Source organism: Sminthopsis crassicaudata, chromosome 3 (genome assembly GCF_048593235.1).
Source record: "Sminthopsis crassicaudata isolate SCR6 chromosome 3, ASM4859323v1, whole genome shotgun sequence".
In the NCBI taxonomy this organism is placed as follows: domain Eukaryota; kingdom Metazoa; phylum Chordata; class Mammalia; order Dasyuromorphia; family Dasyuridae; genus Sminthopsis; species Sminthopsis crassicaudata.
Window position 1 is genome coordinate 516,347,946 of NC_133619.1, and position 24,133 is coordinate 516,372,078.

The 24,133-nt window shown below is 37.9% G+C and overlaps 1 protein-coding gene across 1 annotated transcript in view; it reads left to right on the forward strand.

Moving 5' to 3' along the window:
* The window catches only part of MYO7A (myosin VIIA), a 152,982-nt gene extending 144,964 nt beyond the window's left edge, over positions 1–8,018 (forward strand). Inside the window, exons 47-49 of the mRNA XM_074304138.1 lie at positions 2,898–2,981; positions 5,311–5,430; positions 7,187–8,018. Of these exons, the coding sequence (XP_074160239.1) occupies positions 2,898–2,981; positions 5,311–5,430; positions 7,187–7,276 (294 nt within the window). The 3' untranslated portion in view covers positions 7,277–8,018. The remainder of the gene's footprint in view (positions 1–2,897; positions 2,982–5,310; positions 5,431–7,186) is intronic.
* The last annotated feature ends 16,115 nt before the right edge of the window (positions 8,019–24,133 follow it).

The window sequence follows — 24,133 nt, forward strand, 5'->3', positions numbered from 1 at the left end:
AGGTGATGTAAGAACAAAAGATGTCACTAAAATTTATTTTTTAAAAAGTAGTCCGGCTGAGAAGTAAAGTGAAGCTAAATGAAGCTCATGGCCACTTGGGCAGAAAAGGGAAGGGATTTGAGACAGATTATGGATAGTGAATAAGAATCCCAATCAATTAAATATAGGGGCTGGAAGTGTGGAAGTAGATATGAGTCGAAGATGTCTTGGAGGTTGTAAGCAGGGCAAGGAAAGGGGGAAAGGAATAAGAATTTAGATAGTACCTACTATGTGCTAGGTACAACTATGATGTCATTTGATAGTCACAACCTGGGAGGTAGGTGCTGTTATCACCATTTTACAGGTGAGGAAATTGAAGTAGGTCAGTTAAATGGGAAGAATTAGTACAAATTACAACCCAAGAGACAGTCTGAGCAGTTGAGCTTCCTCTGTCTGAACTTTGTCCTTTGAGTTGCCAACTACTTATTTAAATAAGGTTATGCTTTAATTACATGTCATATGCTCTTGTTTTTATTCTCATAATTGGGTTGTAATTGTAATCTTTGCTCTAACAAATCAGTGATCTGACTATATGTAGATGGAAGATTTGAAAATGACTCTCAGCTTAAATGACACGTAGCTTAAAATGAGGGAGATCTGAGTTCACAAGTGACCTCAGGCTCTTTCTAGCTGGGCAAGTCACTTAATCCTATTTGCCTCAGTTTACTCATCTGTAAAATGATCCAGGGAAGAAATGGCAAACCACTCTAGTATCTTTACCAAGAAAATCCCAAATGGGATCACAAAGTAGATACAACTGAACAACAATTACATAGATAACCCTTTAGTTCTGGTCTGTTAAGGTTAAAGTTAGTTTTCATTTGAGGGGGAAGCAACCCAAAGCCTCCTGCTTCTCTATGTGAATAAAATATTTATTATATACAGGTGTGAACTTTGTAAGCAGAAATCTTTTTGGTCACAGCTTACAGGTGGTTCGATTATTCTTATATTTTCTTTTCTTGACCTGTTTTCCAGATTTGTTTTTCTTAAAAAATATTTCACATTGCTTTTTTCAACACTTACTCTGTGACTTAGCATTGCCTAGGGTATTGTTAAGAAACTTACCCAATGTCACACAGGCAATTTTTTTTTGTAAATAGTATTTTATTTTTTCCAATTACATGTAAATATAGTTTTCAAATTAATTTTATAAGATTTTGACTTCTACATTTTTCTTCTGCTCTTCCTCTCCTTTTTCCTCCCCAAGATGGCAAGCAGTATGATATAAATTATACATTTGTAATCATGTTAAACATATTTCCATGTTAGTCATGTTATGAAAGAAGAATGAACAAAAAGGGGGAAAAAAGTCATACAAAAACCCCAAAATGAAAATAGTATGCTTCAATCTACATTCAGACTCCATAGTTCTTTCTTTAGATGTAGATAACATTTTCTATTATGAGTCTTTTGGAATTACCTTGGATCAGTTATTGCTGAGAAGAGCAAAGTCTGCAGAATATCTGCAGATATCTGCAGAATGTTACTATGTACAATGCTCTCCTGATTCTGTTCATTTCACCCAGCATCAGTTCATGTAAGTCTTTCCAGGTTTTTTTTTTCTCCCTGCTCATCATTTCTTATAGAATAATAGTATTCCATTACTTTCATATACCACAATTTGTTCAGCCTTTCTCCAATTGATAGGCATCCCCTGGATTTCCAGTTCTTTGCCACGACAGAAAGAGCTGTTTTAAATATTTTTGTAGGTAGGGTAGGTTCTTTTCTCTTTTTTGTGATCTCTTTGGGAGACAGACCTAGAAGTGATATTGTTATATCAAAGGCACAGTTGCATAGCCCTTTTGACATAGTTCCAAATCATTCTCCAGAACAGTTGGATCAGTTCACAACTTTACCAACGATGCATTAGTGTTCCAATTTTCCCATATCTTTCCCAATATTTATCATTTCTCTTTTCTGACATATTAGTCAATCTGATAGGTAAAAGAGTTGTTTTAATTTACTTTTCTCTGATTTTTATGACTGATTTTAATTTCTGAAAACTGTCACGCAGGCAGTCTTATCAGAGGTAGGCCTCCCTGACTTAGAAGTTGCCTCTGTCTATCCACTATGCCACACTTCCTCTAATCATGGTTCCTCTTGGCCACAGAATCGAGCTTGGTCTCTTAAGGGCTTTGCCATGAATTTGCCATAAAACTTTGTCTGGATAAATCTACTAAGCTGGAAAGACTTTCAGTATTTGCCTAATGACCAAAATGTGTCTGTCATTTAAGAACCAGCTGAGCTAAGTTTAGAGATACTTATCACCAGAAGGCTAGTCAGAGGGTGATGACCTTTGGGGGTTATAGCTGCTTATGAAAATAGTCTTCTAAGGCACAGAGGCAATACTATCTGTGCCTGAAAAGGTATTAGCACTATTCACATAAGTGAAATCACAGGATTTTTTTTCTTCTATGTGTATAGCTGTATATCTATATCTATCTATGGATGTATATTTATAGAGATATATACACCCATGTGTGTACATACATTTTTTTTTTCCTTTCTAAAGATTTTATTACCTATGTGGATGGGGAATTGTGTGCATGTATTTGGATTAATATGGTAATCAAGCAATCCAATTGCATGATTCAAACAAGTAGCTGAGCACTGAGGGAAGAAAGATGAGATTGCTGGTCTTTGAATGATTTTCCAGTTGAAGATAAGTTGGAGAAAAGGAAGAAATGTGTCTTGGAATGAGACAAAGCCCCAGAGCTGGAAGAGAATAACTATCTTCTGGAGATAATGACTTGGCTATTTTCTTGCCTCCCAAAAATTTCATTTTTCTTGGCTTCCATAATGTTAGCTCCCTTCACAAAATGTTTTGGGAATCTGACTTTTTTCTTCCTCTTTACCAGCAAACAACTGAGCCAAACTTCCCTGAGATTCTCCTAATCGCTATCAACAAATATGGAGTCAGCCTCATTGATCCCCGGACCAAGGTGAGGAGGGCATTAAGGAAACAGAAGTGAAGGCTGGAGGGAGGTTGGGTTCAGGGTACTGCTCATTACCAATTTATTACAAAAAAGTGCTCCAGGGAGGCATTAGGCTAACCTAGGGACTATGCTGACTGCCTGAGGAGGCAGAGGAAGGGTGCTCTTCTGGCTTCCTCACTTGTTGGCAGTATGCTCCTGGGCAAGTCATTTCTCCACTCAGGGGCTTCTTTCCCTCTTCTAATTGGGGTAGGATTATATAGTTTCTAAGGTCCTTCAAACTCTTTCTACAAGTCTAAGATTAGACTCTCTGGGAAAGTCTGCTTTCAGATAGTAGCTGGGATATGAAGTCCCTAAAGACTGGCTTCATTCAATTCAACTCAACAAATATTCATTACCATCTATTCTGTACAGAGTTAGATGATGGGCAATGGGACTATAAAAATAAATAATCACATTATAGAACCTGCCCTCAAAGAGTTTATAATCCAATTAGGGCATACAACATGAAAGTATAAGATTATTGGGTACAGAGAATCCGAGCTCTATGAGTTGCAGGGTCCATAGAAATCATCTGATCCAATCCCCAGTTCTATAGATAAGGACCCTGAGGTTTAGAGAAGATGTGACCTAACACCAGGTTACACAGGCAGGTCATCCTCAGTCACATCGGTGCCCTAGGCCGCTCAAGACTATAAAGTGCAGAGGAGTGCTGATCTTCATTTCTGGAGTGAACTTTCATACCAGGAGTCCATCATGACCTCACACACTTGAAAGACCCCTTTTCTGGGGGTGGGGGTGGTTAGGAAAGACTTCTTGGAGGATAGCAGGAAGGCAAATTAGAATACTTTCCCAGCTTAAGGAACAGAGGAACACAGAGACTTCCTTGGTCTCCTTAGGAGCCACTGAAAACTTTTTTAGCATTAAGGTGACATGGCCATGAATTTTTTTGTTTTATTTTGCTGAAGCGATTGCCCAGAATTTGCCCAGAGTCACACAGCTAGGAAGTATTAAGTGTCTAAGGCTGGATTTGAACTCAGGTAGTCCTGACTTCAGAGCTGGTGCTGTATCTACTGTGCCATCTAGCTGCCCCATGGCCATGAATTTATGACAAAAGTATTCATCAGAGAAGGGTAAAGGAGGAAGGAGGAAGGAAGGCCTATCTGAGGTTATTGCAATAGTTCAAGCAAGTGTTAATGAGGATCTGTGTAAGGGTAATGGAAATGAGAATAGACTAGATGGACAAGTGAGCTGGTATTAGGGAAAGAATACTCACTGCTGCTTTGAAAAAGAGCCTAGATTCTATAATTGTATCATTGTTCTTGCATACTTAAAATGCATATGACTGGAAAAATGAAATTAAAATGATTTGAGGAGAAATAGGGAAAAAAAATACTCAATCTGATGTCAGAAGACCTGAATTCAAGTGGCTCATCTTGTCGGCTACCAATCAAATGATAACTTGTATTAAACATTTAGTGTGTGCCAGGTACTGTGCTAAGCTCTGGAGTATCCTAAGAATAGAACGACAAAATTGAAAAGTATTAATATTAATGTGTTTATACGTGTGTGTGAGTGTGTGTACCTCAGTGCAAAAAAGTAATGGGCTTGATGTCAGGAATAACTGAGTTCAAATTCAGCCTCAGAAACTAGCTGTATGACCCTGAACTAGCCATTTAATCATTGTTACCCCAATTTCTTCATCTGTAAAATGGGGATAATAGCATCTATCTCCCAGGGTTAAACAATATATCTGTAAAATGAAAGTATTCTGTAAATATTATTTACATTAATGACATGAACTTCATAGATCATCAGAATCATCCTTATAGCTTCAGGAAAGGAGACAAATTCATGTTAGGGTGATTTTGGGGGGAGAATGAAGATACAAATGACCCTCCCTCTGGAATTATTCCAGAGTTTAATTAACCTCATTGTCAGAGTTTACCTGAGTCATTCTGGTCTGAGAGGCCACATCCCAGAAGCAATTTCTCTTTAATCCTGAGTTTCATAAGTTGGAGATTTATATGTGACAGGTCTTCCTACAGCATTGAGTCAGATTCCCTCATGTCACTGATGAGGAAACAGAGCCTCAGGTGGTTCAGGTATCAGACCTGGGCTCGAAGCCCAGGACTTGTGACTGTAAAGCAATGCTGACTTCTCCACAGCTGCTGCTTCTCCCCTTCTGTAAGATGGGGACATTTCGCTAGCTCATCTCTGAGGTTCGTCCCTGATCCACATTTTTTGAGAAGTTAGGAGATGGTGCAGAGACAGGGTCAGCAGCAAAGATAAGGGAGAGAGACTTGTTACCTCTCATAAAACTGCTCTTCTTTTTCAGGATATTCTCACCACTCATCCTTTCACCAAGATCTCCAACTGGAGCAGTGGGAACACTTACTTCCACATTACTATCGGGAACCTGGTACGAGGGAGCAAGCTACTCTGTGAAACTTCCCTGGTAAGAATGCCTCTCATTCACCTATGGGCTAAAGGTTGTACTGCTCAGACTGAAGGCACAGTCTTCAAATCCCATTTCTACCATTGTAATCTTGGGCAAGACAATTTTTCACTCAAGGAAGTCCTCAGTTTCCTAATCTGGAATGAGGATACAAGATAGAGTTCTTATTGTACCGATGATTTGACCCTGTATCATGCATACTTTCTAGCCTCAGGGGATCCCTAAGTGACCAGCAGCCCCTATCAGTCAGTCAGCAAACATTAATGAAGTACCTGCTATGAACCCAGCACTGAGCTAAACCCTGGGGACACAGTAAAAGGCAAAAGACAGTTTCATGTTTGTGAGGAGCCTAAGCTTAGGGGTTCATTCTGTGGCTAGGCTGGGGTGGCCTGATGGAATGGAAAGAGAAAATTCAGTTTAAGTTTAAATGTAAAGCATTCAGCTGTGATGTTTCCTAGCTGTGTGATGAAAGGCAATTCACATCATCTCTCTGCAACAGTTTCCTCCTCTTTAAAACATATTATCTGTTTGTCCCATGGAATGGTTGTTAGCTGTGAAATACAATGTGTAAATTATTAAAAATTAGGATACCAAGAGCCAATGGCAGGGCTGAGACTGGGGTTGATGTCCAGGCTAAGGGCTAAGCTCAGTATGGGCTCAGGATAAGAAATCAGTCCTGGATCAGGGAAAGTCATCCTCTGATTGAGAATGGGTTCAAGACTCAGTTTGGATTCAGTAGGATTCAATTGGAGGCTAGAATTAGGGCTCAGCCTGGAAATGGGGTAAGATTTAGGATTTGAGGACTCAAACTGCAATTCGTGTGCAGGCTAAGGACTTGGCTCAGTTTGAGGCCAGTGTTAGGGATCTTGTGATAAAAAAAAAAAAAAAAAAGTACATTCTCTTATGGGGAAGCAGAATCTGAAGCTCTGGCTCATTAGTTCCATTAAGTAAATCAAGGAAATCCAGATCAGGGGTTCTTAACCTGAGACCTATGAATTTTAATTTTTTAATTAAAAAAAAAATTCGATTGTTTCATTGATTCTTTGAATATTTGACTACAATTGGCATTTTTAGTATTTTAACTTTTTTAAAAATTTTTGTTACTATAATTTACATCCTTTGTAATGCTATTTTTTTTTATTTTTACATTTAAAAACATTTCAAGAAGGGGTTAATAGGCATTTTAGATTGTTTGTCCAAAAAGGTCACGACACAAGAAAAGTCCCTTATCTACAGTCAGCAAGAAAAGAAGTTGGGTCACTTTTCTGGAATCAAATTAAAAATCCATTAAGATTTTTGCTATCCAATCTCAGGAAATTACTCTGGGCATGGAGGTACCAAGATTATTAAATGAGCAGAAAATAATTTCATAGTATAGGATACCAGACCAAGTGTCAAGAGACTTAGAAACTGTTCCTAGCTCTGACAGTAATACTCTCTCAAGAAGCTTACCTTCTAGAGTTACTATTTGTGTGACTCAATTTCCTTCTCTGTCAAATGGAATGGACTAGAGAACCTTTCATGGGTTTCAACTCTTCCTGAATTAGTGACTTTTAAGCATTAGGTAAGGCATTTGGAAAAACAAGGGTGAATGTCCACTGTGTGACCTCAAGGCCTGATTTAGCCTCTCTGTGCTCCCAGTTAACATCTGGCTGCAAAAAAAAAAAAATGTGTTTGTAAGACTTGCCCAGAATAGTGCCCTTTGTTGAAGTGACAACAAATTTCATTGTCTTTCTCTGCTTCCCTTCTTGTCTAGGGCTACAAAATGGATGACCTCCTAACCTCCTACATCAGCCAGATGCTCACTACCATGAGCAGACAGAGGGGCAGCAGGGCTGGCAGATGAATGGAGACACACCACGGGCACTTGGCTCTGGCCCTGATGAGCCGCCAGCTGAGGCCCGTGGGCTACCCCTGTAGTTGGGGAAGGACCTTTGTTCTACAGAGACGGACGATGGGGGAAGGTTCAATGGATCAGGTCTCAGTCTCTGATGGGGACAGCTTGGACTCAGACTTGGATTCTGCCTCCAGTGAAGATGATTATTTGTGACTAGGCTCAGAGCCACTCTCTTGCCTTATAGGGGACACCCTTCACCTTTGACATTTGAAGAGCACTGGGTTCTAGTGTTAGCTTGACCTCTGACTTGCTGTGTGACTGGGAAAATTACACTCCTCCTGAGCCACAGTCTCTTCTGTAAAATGATCTCAGGTTTGGAGGTCTCTAAGGCACCTTCCAGATCTGAGATTTTCTGATTTTCCAGTTCTGGTCCCGTTCTGAAGCCACTCAGTGATGCTTAGAGCCACCGAGAAAGCCTTCCACATGATGTCTTAGAGCTCTTTGCAGCCCAACATTCAGGAAGACACTTGTTGGCCTCTTATCCAGAAAATGTACCCATGAAATGTTACCCTGATCTTCTCAGAGGTCCTCCAATCTCACCCACAGTCTTGTTCCCCTCCCCCTCCCCAAAATTCTCCAGGACATGGGTCTCATCCACTAGTGGATGACTCTTAATTGGAACTTTTTCCTGTTTGCTGATCCAAATTGTACATCTGACACTTCCACTCATAAATAAAACATTCATTCAGTGCTTATGTATAAACCAATTGTTTAACCCCAGGATACAGAGAAACCCAAAGCAGTTTTTGCTCTCAATTTATGGGAGACACCACACAGAAAAGGTTTCAATAAAATTCTAAGATCCTTAGGGTACAATCAGCAAAGCAGATGTTAAAGCTTACAATTCCTGGTTGGTATAAAAGTAGAGCAAGCGCCATCTTTTTCATGAGACAGCCATCCAGCCAGCCCTTCCAATTCTTGAAAATCACCTGCTGGAGTCCTTCCCCCAGCCCTCCCTTTACTGGCTAAATAGCTCCAGTCCCTTCAGATCTCCCAATCACAAAGGCTGGAGGACATAGACCTCAGTCATAAGTAGCACTTCTAGCCAGGCCTAAACACGGCCAAGCTATTACTACCTTCCTTCTGGACACAAGGCTTAATCTAGGTTGAGATCTCTTGGGATTGGAGATTTTTTAAGCTGTCACCTAGTAAGCTGTAAAATAGGGACTGGGAAGGTGAAGGGGCGACGGCAGCTTCTAAGAGTTGGTTGTAGGGATCCTTTTGTGAATGTAAAAGACTGGGCTTACCCTCAAGACTCAACAATGGGGCTTGCATTGTTCTAAGCTGCTTTTCCAGTCCTGGCAGAGAATGGTTGTCAAAGCCACCCTTTGCAGCTCTTGCAAGACAGAACAGAGATCTACAAAAGTCATCAGATATGGCTGGGGAAATCTGAACCCTAAAAAATTGAGGTCCCATTCTCACTTGAAGTCAGAGGGGAGTATGGGTTCTGGACTGCACTCTCCATAAATTATAAACATCAGATGGTAGAAAAAAGCTACCAGCCTAGGCCCTGATACCTAGAGCCTACTTGGAATTTGCTATCTTCCCTTTAGTCCCTCAGTTTATATACCATTTGATTCTGTGAATACCCTTAGAATTCATTTAGTTCAACCTTATTTTACTGATGGGGAAAACCAAAGTCTAGATAAGTGATAGGACTCAATTCTTAGGGCTTCTTATTGGCAACATGACTTTAGGCAAATTATACCTTCCATAAGTCTTGGATTCCTTATTTGTAAAATGAGTGAACTAGTTGGGCCAGGTTTGGAAGCAAGGGAACATAGAAAAGGAGACCTCATGGGGTGTTTGCCATCTTCAAATTCTTTTAGGTACTCTCACCCTGTTTTAAGAAAAATTAGGCAGAATGGAGAAAGTACTGGTCAAAGGCCAATTCTGGCTCTAGCGGTTAACTAGCTGTGTCACCTTGAGGACGTCACTTTTCTTCTCTGGAACTCAAGTTTCCTCTTCTGACAAATGACAAAGCTGCCAAACATGGTGGTACACACTATCTACTGGGAAGGCCGAGGCGGGTGGAGTTCTAAATGATCTTAGGTGTTCACATGAAATCCAGCATCTCAAGGTGAACCCTCAGGAATGGAGAAGAGATGGGTATACCAAATGGCCTAGGGAGAAGTGGACAAGCTCAGGTTGTCAATAGCACCCTGCTCCCTTGATGGGAGTTTTGTGACATATGGAGACTGTTTAAAAAACAAAAGAAAAGCAATGGGATTAGACCTACTATACCATGATGCAGTGTACCATGATGCAGTGTTATCTGGCAAATAATGGGCTGCACTTGTGATGGGAGATGCCATGTGACCATAGGTTAAGGGAATTAAACACTGAGCTTCTGGCTTTTCATCAGTTAAATGAGAAAAATAATCCTTGTACCTTATACCCCACAGGGCATTGTTTAAGGAATATATACTAAATATATACATGCACACATATACATATCTGTTACATATTTACATATGTTATTAGACTACATATATAGCCATATGTAAATAGCCTGTTGCATGCCTCACAAATATCTGTATTTATAAATATATCCACAAATATCAGGGTTTAATTTTTAAGGCTCTTTCCAATTCTCCAAGAATAAAACTCTCAGCACTTGCTATGTGCCAGACACTGTGGGAAGTACTGGAGGATACAAAAAGATTCCAAAGATAACCTCTATGCTCAGGAAGCTGAGCACTATGGTCTTGGATTCAACTCTTGTTTCCTTATACATGCAAACCCATCCTGGCTAACACAACATGGAGATCTCTATTCTTGCCCTGGCCTAGAGTGCTCTAAGGGACATCCATTTATCAGTGAAAACAAGCAACTTCCCTGCAACTGTCTATTGAGTTGCCCAAAACACTGAGAGGTCAAGTCCCTTGCCCAGTCAGGTGTCCCAAGTCTTCCCAATACCAAAATTATCTATTATTACAGGCCCCACAACATGTCAAAAACCTCGGGACAGTCACGTTAGGTAGGGAGTACAAAGTGAATGGAGGGAGAAACTGAGTTTAGCCTTCAGACCCTGTGACTCCTGTGGCCGTCTTGTCTCCCAGAAATGACGTCAGAGGCCCCCTCCATGGAGGTGGCGGGTTAGAAAGCACAGTACAGACTCCAAAGACACCCCAGCCTTTGAAGGCTTCACAAGAGGTTCGTTGTCTCCTTTATTGAAGCGTTGATGTTAACCGAAGCCTGACCTCCAGAAGTTATTTGCTAGAGTTGAGGAGGGACAGGAGATAGCCTATTCTATCCCTACAGTAAGAATACAAATTATGATGTCAAGAGTCCCCACTGATGGTGTCCACATGGGGCCTCATCATCTTGGCAGATGGGTCTCAGTGGCTGATGTAAAACTGTCCTGAGCCTCTGTAGGACATGGTGAAGAAGTCGTACTTAGCCTTTTCTGTGAAGGTCTTATTTGTCTCAGCTTTCCTGGATATCTCCCACCCCAAAAGTGACCAGAAGGGAACTTCGAAGGTATCCATGCCTCATCCCCAAAGCTGGTTTTGCTACCCTGGGTGGGATGTCGGGAAGTAGGGATGACGGGATCAAACCCACCTTTCCCCGCTCCCATGCTTGGTTTTGATCAAACCAGGTCCACAGTAGCCTACTGCTCTGCTGAGGTGATAGGTGGAAGAGAAGCCTTGCCTTTGCCCCTTTTGGGTTTTCTGGGGATGTAGTGGAAGGGAATGGGAATCCAGAGTTGAGATCAGCCTAGTCCATCTTACTCCAGGCCAAAGCAGATGATAACTTGTACTCTTAAGAAACCATCTTAGATTGGCCTTCAGTTTCCTCCCTCCCTCCTCTTATAAGTACCATCAAATGGAGAGAGATGGATGGAAGAGGAGGTTGAGAGAGGGCTGACTAATGTCCGCAGGCAGAAGGGGTGATGGAGTCTAGGCAATCTTCTCGGGCCATGATCCCGAACTCAGCAGATACAGCAGAACTTGGACAGGACAGAAGGCTTGGGAAACTTTTCACTGCATGTGTCAATGTTGGAGTCCCCTAACGTGAGGCTGGACAAGGCTGTGGAGATAATCATAATTAAAAATGAGAAAACTTTCAGCTTTACAAAATGTTTTCCTCACCCCAAATCTAGTCAAAAGGAGCATGTGACACAGGAAACTTATTTCCCACTGGTTTGCAAACTTTTCACTCTCCCAATCCTTTCCATTATTTAAGTGCTGATTTGTTAATGCCTGGGATCAAAAGGCACTGAGACACCTTTGGGACTCAAGTCCAGTAGTAAATTGGCACTGAGCCTTTATTCTGTGTCCTCTTTGCCATAGTCTTCAGATGCCAAAATATTACACGAGTATTCATTTTAAATCATATCTAGTATACACATATACTCCATGAAGCATAAATACATTTTAAGAAAACTTGAATGGACATGTACCATCTTAGATAGTGAAACATTTTTCTGAATTTCATCAACATGGCATCCCTTATGACCATGAAGCTCACACTCTGGCCAGTTCTACCAAGCTGTAAAGGATTTTAACATAATCCTGATGATGTAGTCTGGCTTTTAAGGACCATGCTAACTTCTGGAAAGAGTCACACTGAAATGTTCCATAACAAGCCATTCAGATCATCAGCTAAGACATGGAAAGGTTGGGCTCTACATCAGTGGAGGAAGGAGCCCCATGGAAAAAGGAATTATAGTAGACTTTTGAGAGCCTATAGAAATGCTCTGTGTTATCATAAAGGAGATTCCTATAGATTTAATAGAGGTCTATGGCAGGGCTTGTTTTTCATTCACAACCCCTTTTTGCCCAAGAAATTTTTACATGACCCTGAGTACATAGGTATACACAAAATAGGTATACTAACCATACATTTACCAGTGATGACTCATCATTTTGTGACCCCCATCTTCAGTTATTTGACCCCAAATGGGGTTGCAATACACACTTTTTAAGAAGCTTTGGTCTAGGGACAGTGAGACAGAAAGGGGCAGGACGACAGACTTGAATTTGAGTCCCCTATCTGCCAACGACTAGCCATGTGACTATGGGAAAGACATTTAACTTCTCTCAGTCTCCCCCACTGTAAAATGGAGTTAACATCAGCATCACCTCCTTGCAGGTCTGTCATAAGAAAAGCAGATAAAGAGGAGGGAGAAAAGAAGACTGTGTAAGGTCAAAGACATGCCAAATTCGGTGCTCAAGGTCACAGGTGAGAGGAGACAAACAGATACCTGAAAACCCAGATCTTCTTCCTCAGGAAATACACTCAGGACATGGTTCTGATACACCCTCAAATGTAAGGAAGGTGAGGCTGCCCAGCACCTCAGCCATGAATTGAGTGGGGCAGGAGGGAAGGAATATTCAGATATGAAACAAGAGGATGCTACAGAAGGAGGAAGATTTTCAAAAGTAAGTGACTGGCAGGAATTTAAATGATAAGATGAAAAACCTAAAACATCGGGACAGAAAGAATGAGACGGAGAGGTTGTGTCTTGCCAAACATAACTCACACAGTAAGCATGAATAAGTGCAAAAAGTAGGTCCTCACAACCATCACTTTTTCTAAGGAAAATCACCCCAAATTAAAGGGAAAAAATATAAGACATAAAAAGATAAGAGGGAATCTTTTGGCCTATCAAGTCATGTGATGGCATTAAGAAACTATAGAATGATTCAAACAAGAAATGAAAACTTATAAAAGAAATTAATAATGAATTTAGGAAGAAAACCAGAGCTCTAAATTAAAAAAAAAAAAATGCACAAATAGAAAAAAAAAAAAAAATGAACTAATGATTGAACAGGTTTTCAAAGAAGTTAAAAGAAGCCTTGAGGAAATAATATAATTGGAACACAAGAATACTAAAGTGAAAAAAAAATCTAGCACAAGACAAAAGGCAACCTTGTTGGAATATACAAATTCTACAGAAGTTAAAAGTACTGACCTCAGAAACAGGAGGAGCAGAGATAACTTTAAGGATCATAGATCTCCAAGGAAAATATGATAAATCCAAAGACCTAAATAACATAATAATGCAGGAAATGGAAGATAACAATCTAGAATTTCTAAATACAAAAAGTATGACATGGATTGAAAGAATAACAATTTCTGCCGATGAGAAAAAAGGCCTTGTTTTAAACTCTAATTCCAAATATGAATTAAATTTAACAATTTGAATGAAAAATCAATAAAAAGACTTTCAATGTACGATTAACCCACATACATGAGAAATAACCAGAAAAAAAATGGAATAGTAGACTCCAGAAAGTAATTGAGTTCAAACTATTATATTAATACAGAATAATATTAAGAGGTAGAACAGAATTTACTATGCATAAAATGAATTCCTAGAATCCTGAGGTACAATCATAATTTTTGACAAAGAAAAACCAAAAATTATTAGTATAATAAAAACAAATTCACAAATCAAGATAAACAGGTAAACTACATTATGCTTAAAGGAACTGTAGATCATGAATCAATGTTAAACATATTAGCATCAAATGGGATAATTACTAAATTCATAAAGACATTTTAACTGAATTGCAAAATGACATAATAACACAATAATTGCAGAAGACTTTAATTTTTTCTCTCTTGGAGCTAGACAAATCTAACATAAACACAAAAGAAAATATAGACCTGAATAACTTAATGGATAATTTAAATCTTAGAAATGGAATTGTTAAAAGTATACACCAAAAGTATATGCCATTAATTAAAAAAAAAAAAAAACAATTCCCCATATATGCCAAAATATTTGGAGCAGCACTTCTTCTGGTAGTAAAGAATTGAAAAAAAGCAGTTACCCAATGACTGGGATATGTTTAACTAAAGTGTCACATAAATGCAATGGAGTAGCATTGTTCTTTAATATTGAATATGATGACTGATAGAGTAGTATGGAATGATTTGAACAATCTGATAAAGCAGAGTGAATGAAGTAAGCAGTGCCAAGAAAACAATATTTACAATGACTGCAATCCAAATGGGGAGGAAATATTACAAAAATAAAAAGTAAATGTTTAAAAATTACAAAAAACAAGCTTATCTTCAAAGAAAGGATATGAGAAGGTAGCCCCTACCTCTTCCTTTGAAGAAGTAGGAAGTCAGTAAGTGTGATATTTTGCATGTTCAGATTTTTTTTTATGTATTGATCCATTTTGCTGATTTTTTTCTCTTTTTTTTTCTTTGTTGTTATTCTGACGTTTCAGTCATGTGTAACTCTTTTTGAGTCCATTACCATTTTCTTGGCAAAGGCAAAGAAACTATGCCATTTCCTTCAACTTATTTTACAGAAAAGGAAATTGAGGCAAACAGGGTTTAAGTAACTTGTCCAGGGTCACACAGCTAATGAAGTGTTTGAGGCCAGATTTGAACTTAGGGAGATGAGTCTTCCTGACTCTAAGCTTGATGCTTTCTCCACTGCCATCACCTACATTTTTTGGATGCCTTTCTAACAGGACAACAGGGAAGGGTACTAGGAGAAATTCTGGTGTCATAAAGAAAACAAAAGATATCAATAAAAAAAAAAAAACATCCTTTTTTATTTTTACAAAATACTTTTACAAAAAAAATGGCCCCTGTGGTAGAAATGATTAAAGGAATATAAAAAAACAGGGCAACTAGGTGGCTACCAGCTGGGCCTGGAGTCAGGAAGACTCTTCCTCCTGAATTCAAATCTGGCCTCAGATACTTATTAGCTGATACAGGGGACACAAACAAAAAAATACTAATTTAAATGAAGACTTAATAATGACATCCTGAATGATAAATAGGTAAAAGAACAAATCACAAAAATACTTAATAACTATGTGAAAGAGAATGATAATGATGAAACTACATACCAAAATTTCTGAGATGCAGCTAAAGCAATCCTCAAAGGAAAAATTACATCTCTGAAAACATACATTAACAAAATAGAAAGAGAAGATTAATAAAATGAATATGCAATTAAGATATTAAAAAATAAAAAGTAACAAATATGCACAAAAAGGAAATCTTAAAAATTAGATGAGATAAAATGGAAAATAAAAAAGTAGAGAATGGATAAACAAAATTTGAAACTGGTTCTTTGAAAGAACAAAAGGCTTTGAAAAGTTTAACAAACCTCACACTAACCTCAAACTACCAAAATTTAAAAAACAAGGCAAAATCACAACAAATAGAGAATAAAAATAATTTTCAGAACTTATTGTACACAAGTATATGCTAATAAAGTTGAGAATCTAAAGGAAATAGAGGACTTAAAAAAATATATACCCAAATTAGCACTCATGAAGTAACAATTTTAAACAATCCAATTTGGGGGAGGGGAGAGAATTGAACCATTTCCAAGGTAATTGCCAAAAAGTGGGGGAAAACCCTGGTTCAGATGGGTATACAGATGGACTTCATCAAAATGTAAAAAATTATACTTTTGTTATTATTAGTCTAATTAGTCTCAAAAAGTGATAAAAAGAAAATGCTCTATATATAGTTTTAGTGTCTAACCAGGTAAGAATGTAACAAAGATAACTCTGGAGGAGTATCACTAATGAATGTTGATTAAAAATGTAAATTCAATCCTATCAAAAAGACCATAGCAATATATATTTTTAATAAATATTCACTATGATCAAGTTGGATTTATACCAAGAATGGTTCAATGATAGGGCAAAATTAACATAATTAATCATATTTAAATCATTATTTTTAAAAACTTCATACATGATTAGATCAATACATATAGAAAAAGTCCTTGATAAAAGTGCGAAACTCTATGCTCAAAACCCTTCAAAGCATAAGTACAAAAGGGCCATTTTTAATATTACATAATATATGTAGCAAAAACCAAAAGCTAATTATTTTATTTTACCTTTTTTTTTTTTTTTTTTTAAACAAAGGATAAACAATAGAAGCTTTCCCAATGAATACAGAAGGAAAGCCGGAAGTTCCTAATCTCTACTGTTATTTGACATAATTCTGGAAATGCTAATAACAGTAAAATAGAGGGAAAAGAGATTTTAACCATAGAGATATAAAGAATATTCAAAATTATCCCTGTTTGCTGATGATTTGATGATTTGGAAAACTTCAGATAATTAGCAACTGAAGTTAACTGAAACAATTAATAGCTTTGGTAAAATAGGAAGTCACAAAATAAAGCCACAAAACTCCACATCATTTCTATCCATGGAGAAATAATAGAAAGCATAGTTCCAATTAAAATAACTACAAAATGCAAAAAAAAAAAAAAAAAAAAATCTGTGTGTGGGGTAGTGGTGGGAAGGGTATCATCAGTCTACCAAGGCACATTTAAGAGTTATGGAAATACAATTATAAAACATTTTAAGAAAATTTTATTGATATCTTTTTTTTTTCTAAATCACCTTCATCCAAAGGTACCCCCTTTCTCTTCTACACAATGAGACATTCCTTGTAACAAAAATTAAAGAAGAAAAAAGAGAATCGATTCAGCAAAACTAAACACATGAATATGTTCTGACAGCACATACAATGTTTCACACTTATATTCTCCTACCTCTTCAGGAAAGGGAGGATGGCATGATATATATTTTATCATCTCTTCTTCAAAGATAAGTTTGGTCACTATAATTACACAGCATTCATTTACAAAACACTTAAAGAAAAACTACATAAATTAGGAGGCATATTTGTTTGCAATTGCTCCCCTCAATAGAAAAAAAAAAATGACACCACCACCTAAAATAATTTGTAGATACATTATTTGCTAGTGATACTTTGCACAACTAGGAAATAATAAAATTCACTGGAAAAATATCAAGAAAAATATTTTTTCAAAGAAAGAGTAAAGGGCACATAGCAACTTTAAATCTCAAATTATACCACATAAAGTGACAATCATATCAAAATATTTTGTACTGGATTAAAAACCAAAATGTAGATCAGAGAAATAGGCTAGCAAAGGAAGACTCAGAAAACAATAAATTCTATTACCCAGTATATTATAAACTTGAAACATAAATTACTTGGAGAGAAAACTTAAAATGTCTGGGTTTTAGTGGAAAGAAATTTGGACAAAACCCAGCAGAAATCTAGATAAACTTCTTATACACTATACCACAGGATATGCTTAAAATGGATCCATATCCTGCATATTAAAATATCACACTGTTTTAAAAAATGAGAGAAAAACTGTATCTGATACCTTGAATAGCTATGATTAGGGAGAGAATTCTCAACTTCAACAAAGGATGTAAGTAATCATAAAAGATAAAATAGAGCAATTCAATTCCATTAAATTAAAAAGATTTTGCTCTAATAATGTAACTAGAATGTCAACTGGGGAAAAATATTTGAAACCAAGATTTCTATTAAGGGTCTAACATCCAAGATGTGTGGGAAACTAACACAAATATTCCATTTTCCAATGAATAAGTGGTTATATGATATAAACAAACCAATCCTCAAAAGAATCACACAAAAAAAGCATTTAAAAATATTGACAGCCATATGGCTTTTAACGATTATGTGAAATAACTAATTAAAAGATGAAAGCAACTCAAAACAATCTTGAGGTTTCATCTGATACCTAGGAAATTAGCAAAGATGGCCAAAGATGGGGCTAGTCAGTGTTGGGAGGAATTAGGGGAGGGCAGGTACACTAAAATTACAATTAGTGGAGTTGTGAATTTGTCCCACCATCCTGGCAATCAATATAGAATTCTGCTAAGAGAGTGACTAAAATGTCCATAGCCTTTGATCCAGAGATCCCACTAAGGCATCTTCCTTGAGACTAAAGAGAGTGAGTGAAACAAAGTACCATATCCACCAACGGTCCTAGTAGTACTTTAAGATAGCAAAAAAAAAAACTGGAAACCAAAATATCTGGCCTTGGACTGAGGTGGTTAAATTATGAAAGCTTTAATGTAATGGAATATGATGGTGCTGTGAGAAATGATGGATATGAAGCAGTTAGAGAAGTATAGAAATGCATATAAATGGAAAAAAGCAGAACCAGGAAATTAGTATGTACAATTCAAATCCTCTAAAAGACAAAAATGTGAAACCAAATGCTATGCAATTATGATTAAGAATTTAGCCTTCAAAAGAAGAAATGAGAAAGTGCATCTCCTTCCTTTGCAAAGCTGAGAAACTCCAGAGAGGGAACACTTCATACACTGTCAGACTTGGATGATGCTTTGGTTAGTTTTGTTGAAGCATCCTTCCCCTTTGATTGGTATTCTTTTTTATAAGGTAGAGTACCATAAGGAGGGAAGCACAAGAGATATTTTTGGAGATAAAGATGGTGTAAAAATAAAAGATAGCAACATAAATTTAAAAGATATCATTGGGTTGAAGAAAATGGAAAAATTTTAACCTGGAGAACAGTGAAATTGGGTGAAGGCCCGATTCCTCTCTTCAGATAACTGAAGGGCTGGCTATCTTGGAGATTAGATTTGCTCTGAGCTATGCCCCTGAGCTCACAAGAGGGAAGGAAAACTAGAGACTGTAGTGCCCCTTGTTGCCCTGTCGTTCTGGGATTTTCCCATCTGCATACCTAGTACTTCTTCTTCATCTGATCCTTTCCCAGTATCTTTGCTTATGTTTGTAGGAAACATATTTCCTGAAGAGAGGGGGGAAGAGAAGTTAAAAGAGGGCAGGCTGTGAGAATTGAAGAAGGGAGGCTACAGTGCCCCTTCTGGCTCTGGAATTCTAAGATTTCTCTCTACCTAGTCTTCCAGGTTCTGCTTGGATTTCTTAACTCTTCATCTCCCTTCATCTCTTTCAACATTTAAATTCAATACCCATTTTTAATCAGAAACTAAGTCAGGGTTCTAGGATGGTTGAGTGGTGGCTACATTTTCTTTTAACAGACTGGCAAAAAATATGTACCATCCATATTTTATATATATATAAAGTTCTCAGGCATCAGCTCTGCATATAGCATTAGAATACCTAGTATCCAAATGAAGGAAGTGATAGTCTTATCGGTTATTTGTCTGTTTAGAGGATATCTAAAGTATGGAATTCCATTTTGGGCGTCATTTTTTAGAGGGACTCTTGACAAGTTGGAGGTTACCCACAAAAAGGCAACAGAATGATGAGAGGCCTGGAAATTGATGCTGCTGACCCCTCTTCCAAATTTTCTGTAGATCTATACACCACACTATAAACATTCTTCACCAGTATGTGAGATTCTAGTTGAGAGAGAAAGGGAAGTCTCTGTGGGCACCTTCCCTAGAATTACTTCCTCCTCCTAGTCTATTTAGCTCAAGTGTAATTTCTCTTCCTCTTATTGGCATCTCTACTCACCTTGCTTCTCAGCTTTTCCTGAAGGATTGAGGCAAAAATCACACCTTCTACATTTTAAACTCTGGGAACTTCTTTTCAATAAGGAGGTCAGTTTTGAATCAAGGAGACCTGGCTTAACATGTTAGCCACACAAAGCCTTCCTTCCTTCTATTCCTGTGGCTTACCATAGGAACTATGGACCGTTTCCAAAAACCTATTCTATTTAGATCTGGCAGAGGAGTAATTATCTCTTCCCAAACCCCTTCTGAATAGCTAGGAGGTAATAAGGCATTATTTTATATATTGGTTGAGCGGTAATAAAGTATTTTTATATTGGTGGGAATTGAAGGATAATTGGTCCACAAACCCTTGACTAAATTAATTCATATTTACAGCCCAACTAATTTAAAATACAGAAGGAACAGGCAACATAAATAACAAGGTATTAATGAGGGTTTTTATTTTGCTACCCTTTTATAAGGTATAAAAAAATTTCTTCTTTGATGGAATTGCCCTTGGATAGCCTAAGACCAGATACAATCTTAGAAGCCTTAAACAAAACAAAACAAACCAGGACATACTCCGTAGAGAGAGGGGCATGGCAGAGAGCAGCTCTAACAAGTGTGATCTCTATTGGTAAAAAGGACAGCAAATTATAGAAGAAGAGCCCATCTCTTGAGAGGGAATTTTTCCCCTTCTGTCTATCCCAGAGGGCAGTGGAGAGAAGACCATTTTTCTCTCCTCCCTTCTCCCTCTCAGTAGCATCATATAGAAGATCTGCTTGGTGGGAGGAGAGACATTATCCAGCAAGGAGTAAAGACAGAGAAAGAACCAGTGGAAATGATTACAAAGACGGTGAACCTGGCAGCCATCTAAGGAGGAAGAATAGTTTTGTCTGGTAGTTGAAAGCTGCAAAGAGGGGCAGACCCAGAAGCCTGGTTGAGAAACCTGCCCAGCAGAGATTCTGCACTCAGGAGGAAGTAGTGGGGCCCCAACGAGAGAAGAATATAAAGCCCCACTGTACTGCAGGTGTAAGCTGTCCCAGCCACACTTAGGCCTCAATGCCATTGGACTCTATGGATATGCCCTCTGCTCCCACAGATGATATATTTGTGGGGAACATACTTCAAAGAGGAATGTAATACAGCTAGGACACCCAAGCATTTCACTTCACTCTGAGGTATCTGTATCTATTCACTGACTATTGAATGTGAGCTCACTTGTTGGGATGTTGAGTTAAGAGTTCAAACTCACAAAGGCCACATGAACTCCTCCCCTCTGGAGCCCCAATTTGTCAGTGCAAAGTTCAATTTGAGGAATAGCCTAGTAATGGGATGGGAACTACATATAATTAAAACATTGGACACTTCTTGAGTATGATGTCACAAAATTGCAAAAATCACCAAACTTTAAAAAGTAAAACCTTAGGAGAAGCCCACCTGATAAACACCCATACAGAAAGGACCTCTGCCTGCCTCAGGTGGGAAATACTAATACCAGTGGATAGAACTTATAGCAAGATGGTCTTCAGCTCTGATAGCAAGAAACATATCTGGGGGAGGGAAGACTTTGCTTTCTTGAATGTTTCAAAATTAGCTCACAAAGATTTGTTGAATAAATTAAAAGGCATTTCTGATCCTGATTTAAGAGGAGTTTGCCATCTCTCTTTGAGAAGGGTTTAGATGTTCTCAACAATCAAATCAGGAGAAGGGAGCAATGAAGGAGATAGATTACTTCTAGATCCGAGGTTCTAGGAACTTCAGATCAAGTTACCTTGCAAGTCATCATCATTTGATCCTATAACGCTCTCTGTGCTCAAACTCCTTGTCATTTTCACATTTTCTAAAAAGAAGAGGAGAAAATTGAAACCAGCAAGTAAGGCAAATTAAGTTGCAAATCTAAGATTTTCCCTCTATCCTCCTTCTGGTAGCTTTCTACCATTTTCTTCTTGGCCAAATGTTTGAATGCCAAATTTTCTATTCAACTCTGGTCTTTTCATCAGCAATATTTGAAAGTCCTCTATTTCATTTATTTTATCCCATTAAGGATTATACTCAAGTTTTTCTAAACAAGTTATTCTTGATTGTAATCTTAGTTCCTTAATCCTTAGTGCCTTCTGTAGTAAATCCTTTGCTCCTTTATCATAGTAGCTGCTAAATTTTATGTGACTCTCACTGTGGCTCTACAATATTTGAATTGTTTCTTTATGGCTGCTTTCATTATTCCCTCCTTGACCTGGGAGCTCTAGTTTGGCTATAATATTCCTGGGAGTCTTCATTTTGGGATCTCTTTCAGAAGGTGATCAGTGGATTCTTTCAATTTCTATATTGGCCTTTGATTCTAAGATATTGGAGCAATTTTCCTTGATAATTTCTTGAAATATGTTGTCAAGGCTCTTTTTAATCATGGCTTTCAGTTAAAAAATTTGTGGTGACAAGAAGATGAGAATTTTGAATTAGGGTGGTAATTGTGGGACTTGTAAAAGATACTCCAAAAAAAATTAAGATTTGGTATGAATAATTATTCCTATTTTATAGAAAGGAAAGATCTGATTCCTCTTTCTCTGAGCTCCTCTCTATATAGCCAGCTGAGTCCATTGGCTTTGCTCTTTCTTGCTAATTTTAGTCTGAATTTCAGAGTAATTTTATTAATTTTTCCTGGCTCCCCAGAAGGGAAATGAGAGTAGCAAAGATAAATTGAAAAAGGGAAAGTCCCAGAAGGCCTCTCCAAAACCCTACTGCCTCACTAAATCCAAATCAGGGGGAAGCAGATACCTAGGTGCTGGAGGATGGCAAGGCAGGAAGGGTACATAGAACATAGAGACTTTAGAAGCACCTGAAGAGATAATTGTGTATAGACAGGAGGTCTAGAGGACCCAGAATGGACAAAACACTAGAATGTTCCCTCAAGGAATTGGTGGCTCCTCTTGGGGGAGGCCAGATACTGTTCCCACTTTATCTCCCCTAGGTTGAAAGAGTAGCCCACAGTAATTATGTTGGGAGGGAATCTCTTTTCATCTTGACCTCTTGACTTTCCTGGCTCAATTAAAGTCTCACTTTATACAGAAACACTTTCTTGATGTCTCTTTTTCCTAGGGCTCCTTTGTTGATTTTCTCTAATCCTGTATTTATCCTGAATGAATGATAAGTCTTCTGTTGCCTACCTCTGTCTCTATGTCTTGGTTTAAACTGTCCTTCCCACCTTGAACTTGAAATGGACTCTTCCCCAAGTTTATCTTCTTAAATCCTTTTCATCAAATTTCTGCTCAGATATATTTATGCCAGAGAGTCTTCGCTGACCCATCTCTCCATTAATTTTCAGGAGAAAGTTAATCTTTACATTCTTAAATTTTCCAAGCTTGTTTTCTTTATTTTTTAATGCTCCTTTGAATGATAAATATATGTATATGTCTGCCCCCATGGCCACCACTATCATTACTGTTCCTGGTGGATGGAGACTGATATCTTTTATTTTTATACCCTTATTTCAGCAAAGAGTTTTACATATTGTAAGTGCTTAATTAAGTAATGCTTATTGAATTGAACTGAGTTGCTCTATAGACCTACCTCACAGAGTTTCATAGTAACTTCAGTGAAATTCAATGAAATAATTTGTTTTGAGCCACAAAGCATTTTGTACATGTCAGCTTTCACTAGTGATACACCTGTATTCGGCTTGCCCCCTTCCACTGGTGTGGAGGCTCTCCAAAGGTAAAACTTGTGTCTTGTACACCTCTGTATCCCATTCTTAGTAATTCAACCAGGGACGCATGCTACCTCCAAATAATAAAATCAAGGGGAAAGAGATCTGACAAGTGATAAATAACATCCTGAATCCTGGAGCAAAAGTCCTACCTCCTCCTACTTAGCTCACTAGGGCTCTCAAATCAAAATGTCAGGAAATTTGCTTGAGAGGACTCTTAAGCTGCAGGGTCTTGAGGATAATGGATCTCAGAAGACACCTACTCCAATCCCCTCATTCTACAAGTGAGGAAACTGAGTCCCAGGGAGGTTACATCATTGCCCAAAGTCACCCAGGTAGCAAGGGATAGAGAAGTGAGATCCTAACATTTCTTCCAACTCCATCTACTCACGCGATTTCATTTCTAAGAAGGAATCCCAATAATCTCCTGTGTTTTTATCAGAGGGACTCGGTGATACTGAGGAGAAAGGAAAGAGATTATAAAAACCAACAGTGGAGCAAACCATTATGTTTCTACAGAAGAGGCCATAGTCCCTGGCATATTTTAGTTCCTTAGGTGGTTGTACATTCTCTACTGATTCATATATTTTCTTTTTTAAAATAATATTTTATTTTCTTCAATTACATTTAAAAACAATTTTTCACATTCATTTTTTTAAATTTTGAGTTCTAAATTTTTACTTTCACTCCCTCCAAGATGAGCAATTTGAAATAGGTTATACACACACAATAAAAAAATACTTATTTCCATATTAGTTACATTATGAAAATATATAGTGTCCTAAGGGGGGAAAATAGGAAAAAAATGAATTGAAAAATAATATGCTTTGATCTGCATTCAGACTGTCATTCTTTCTGTGGAAGTGGATA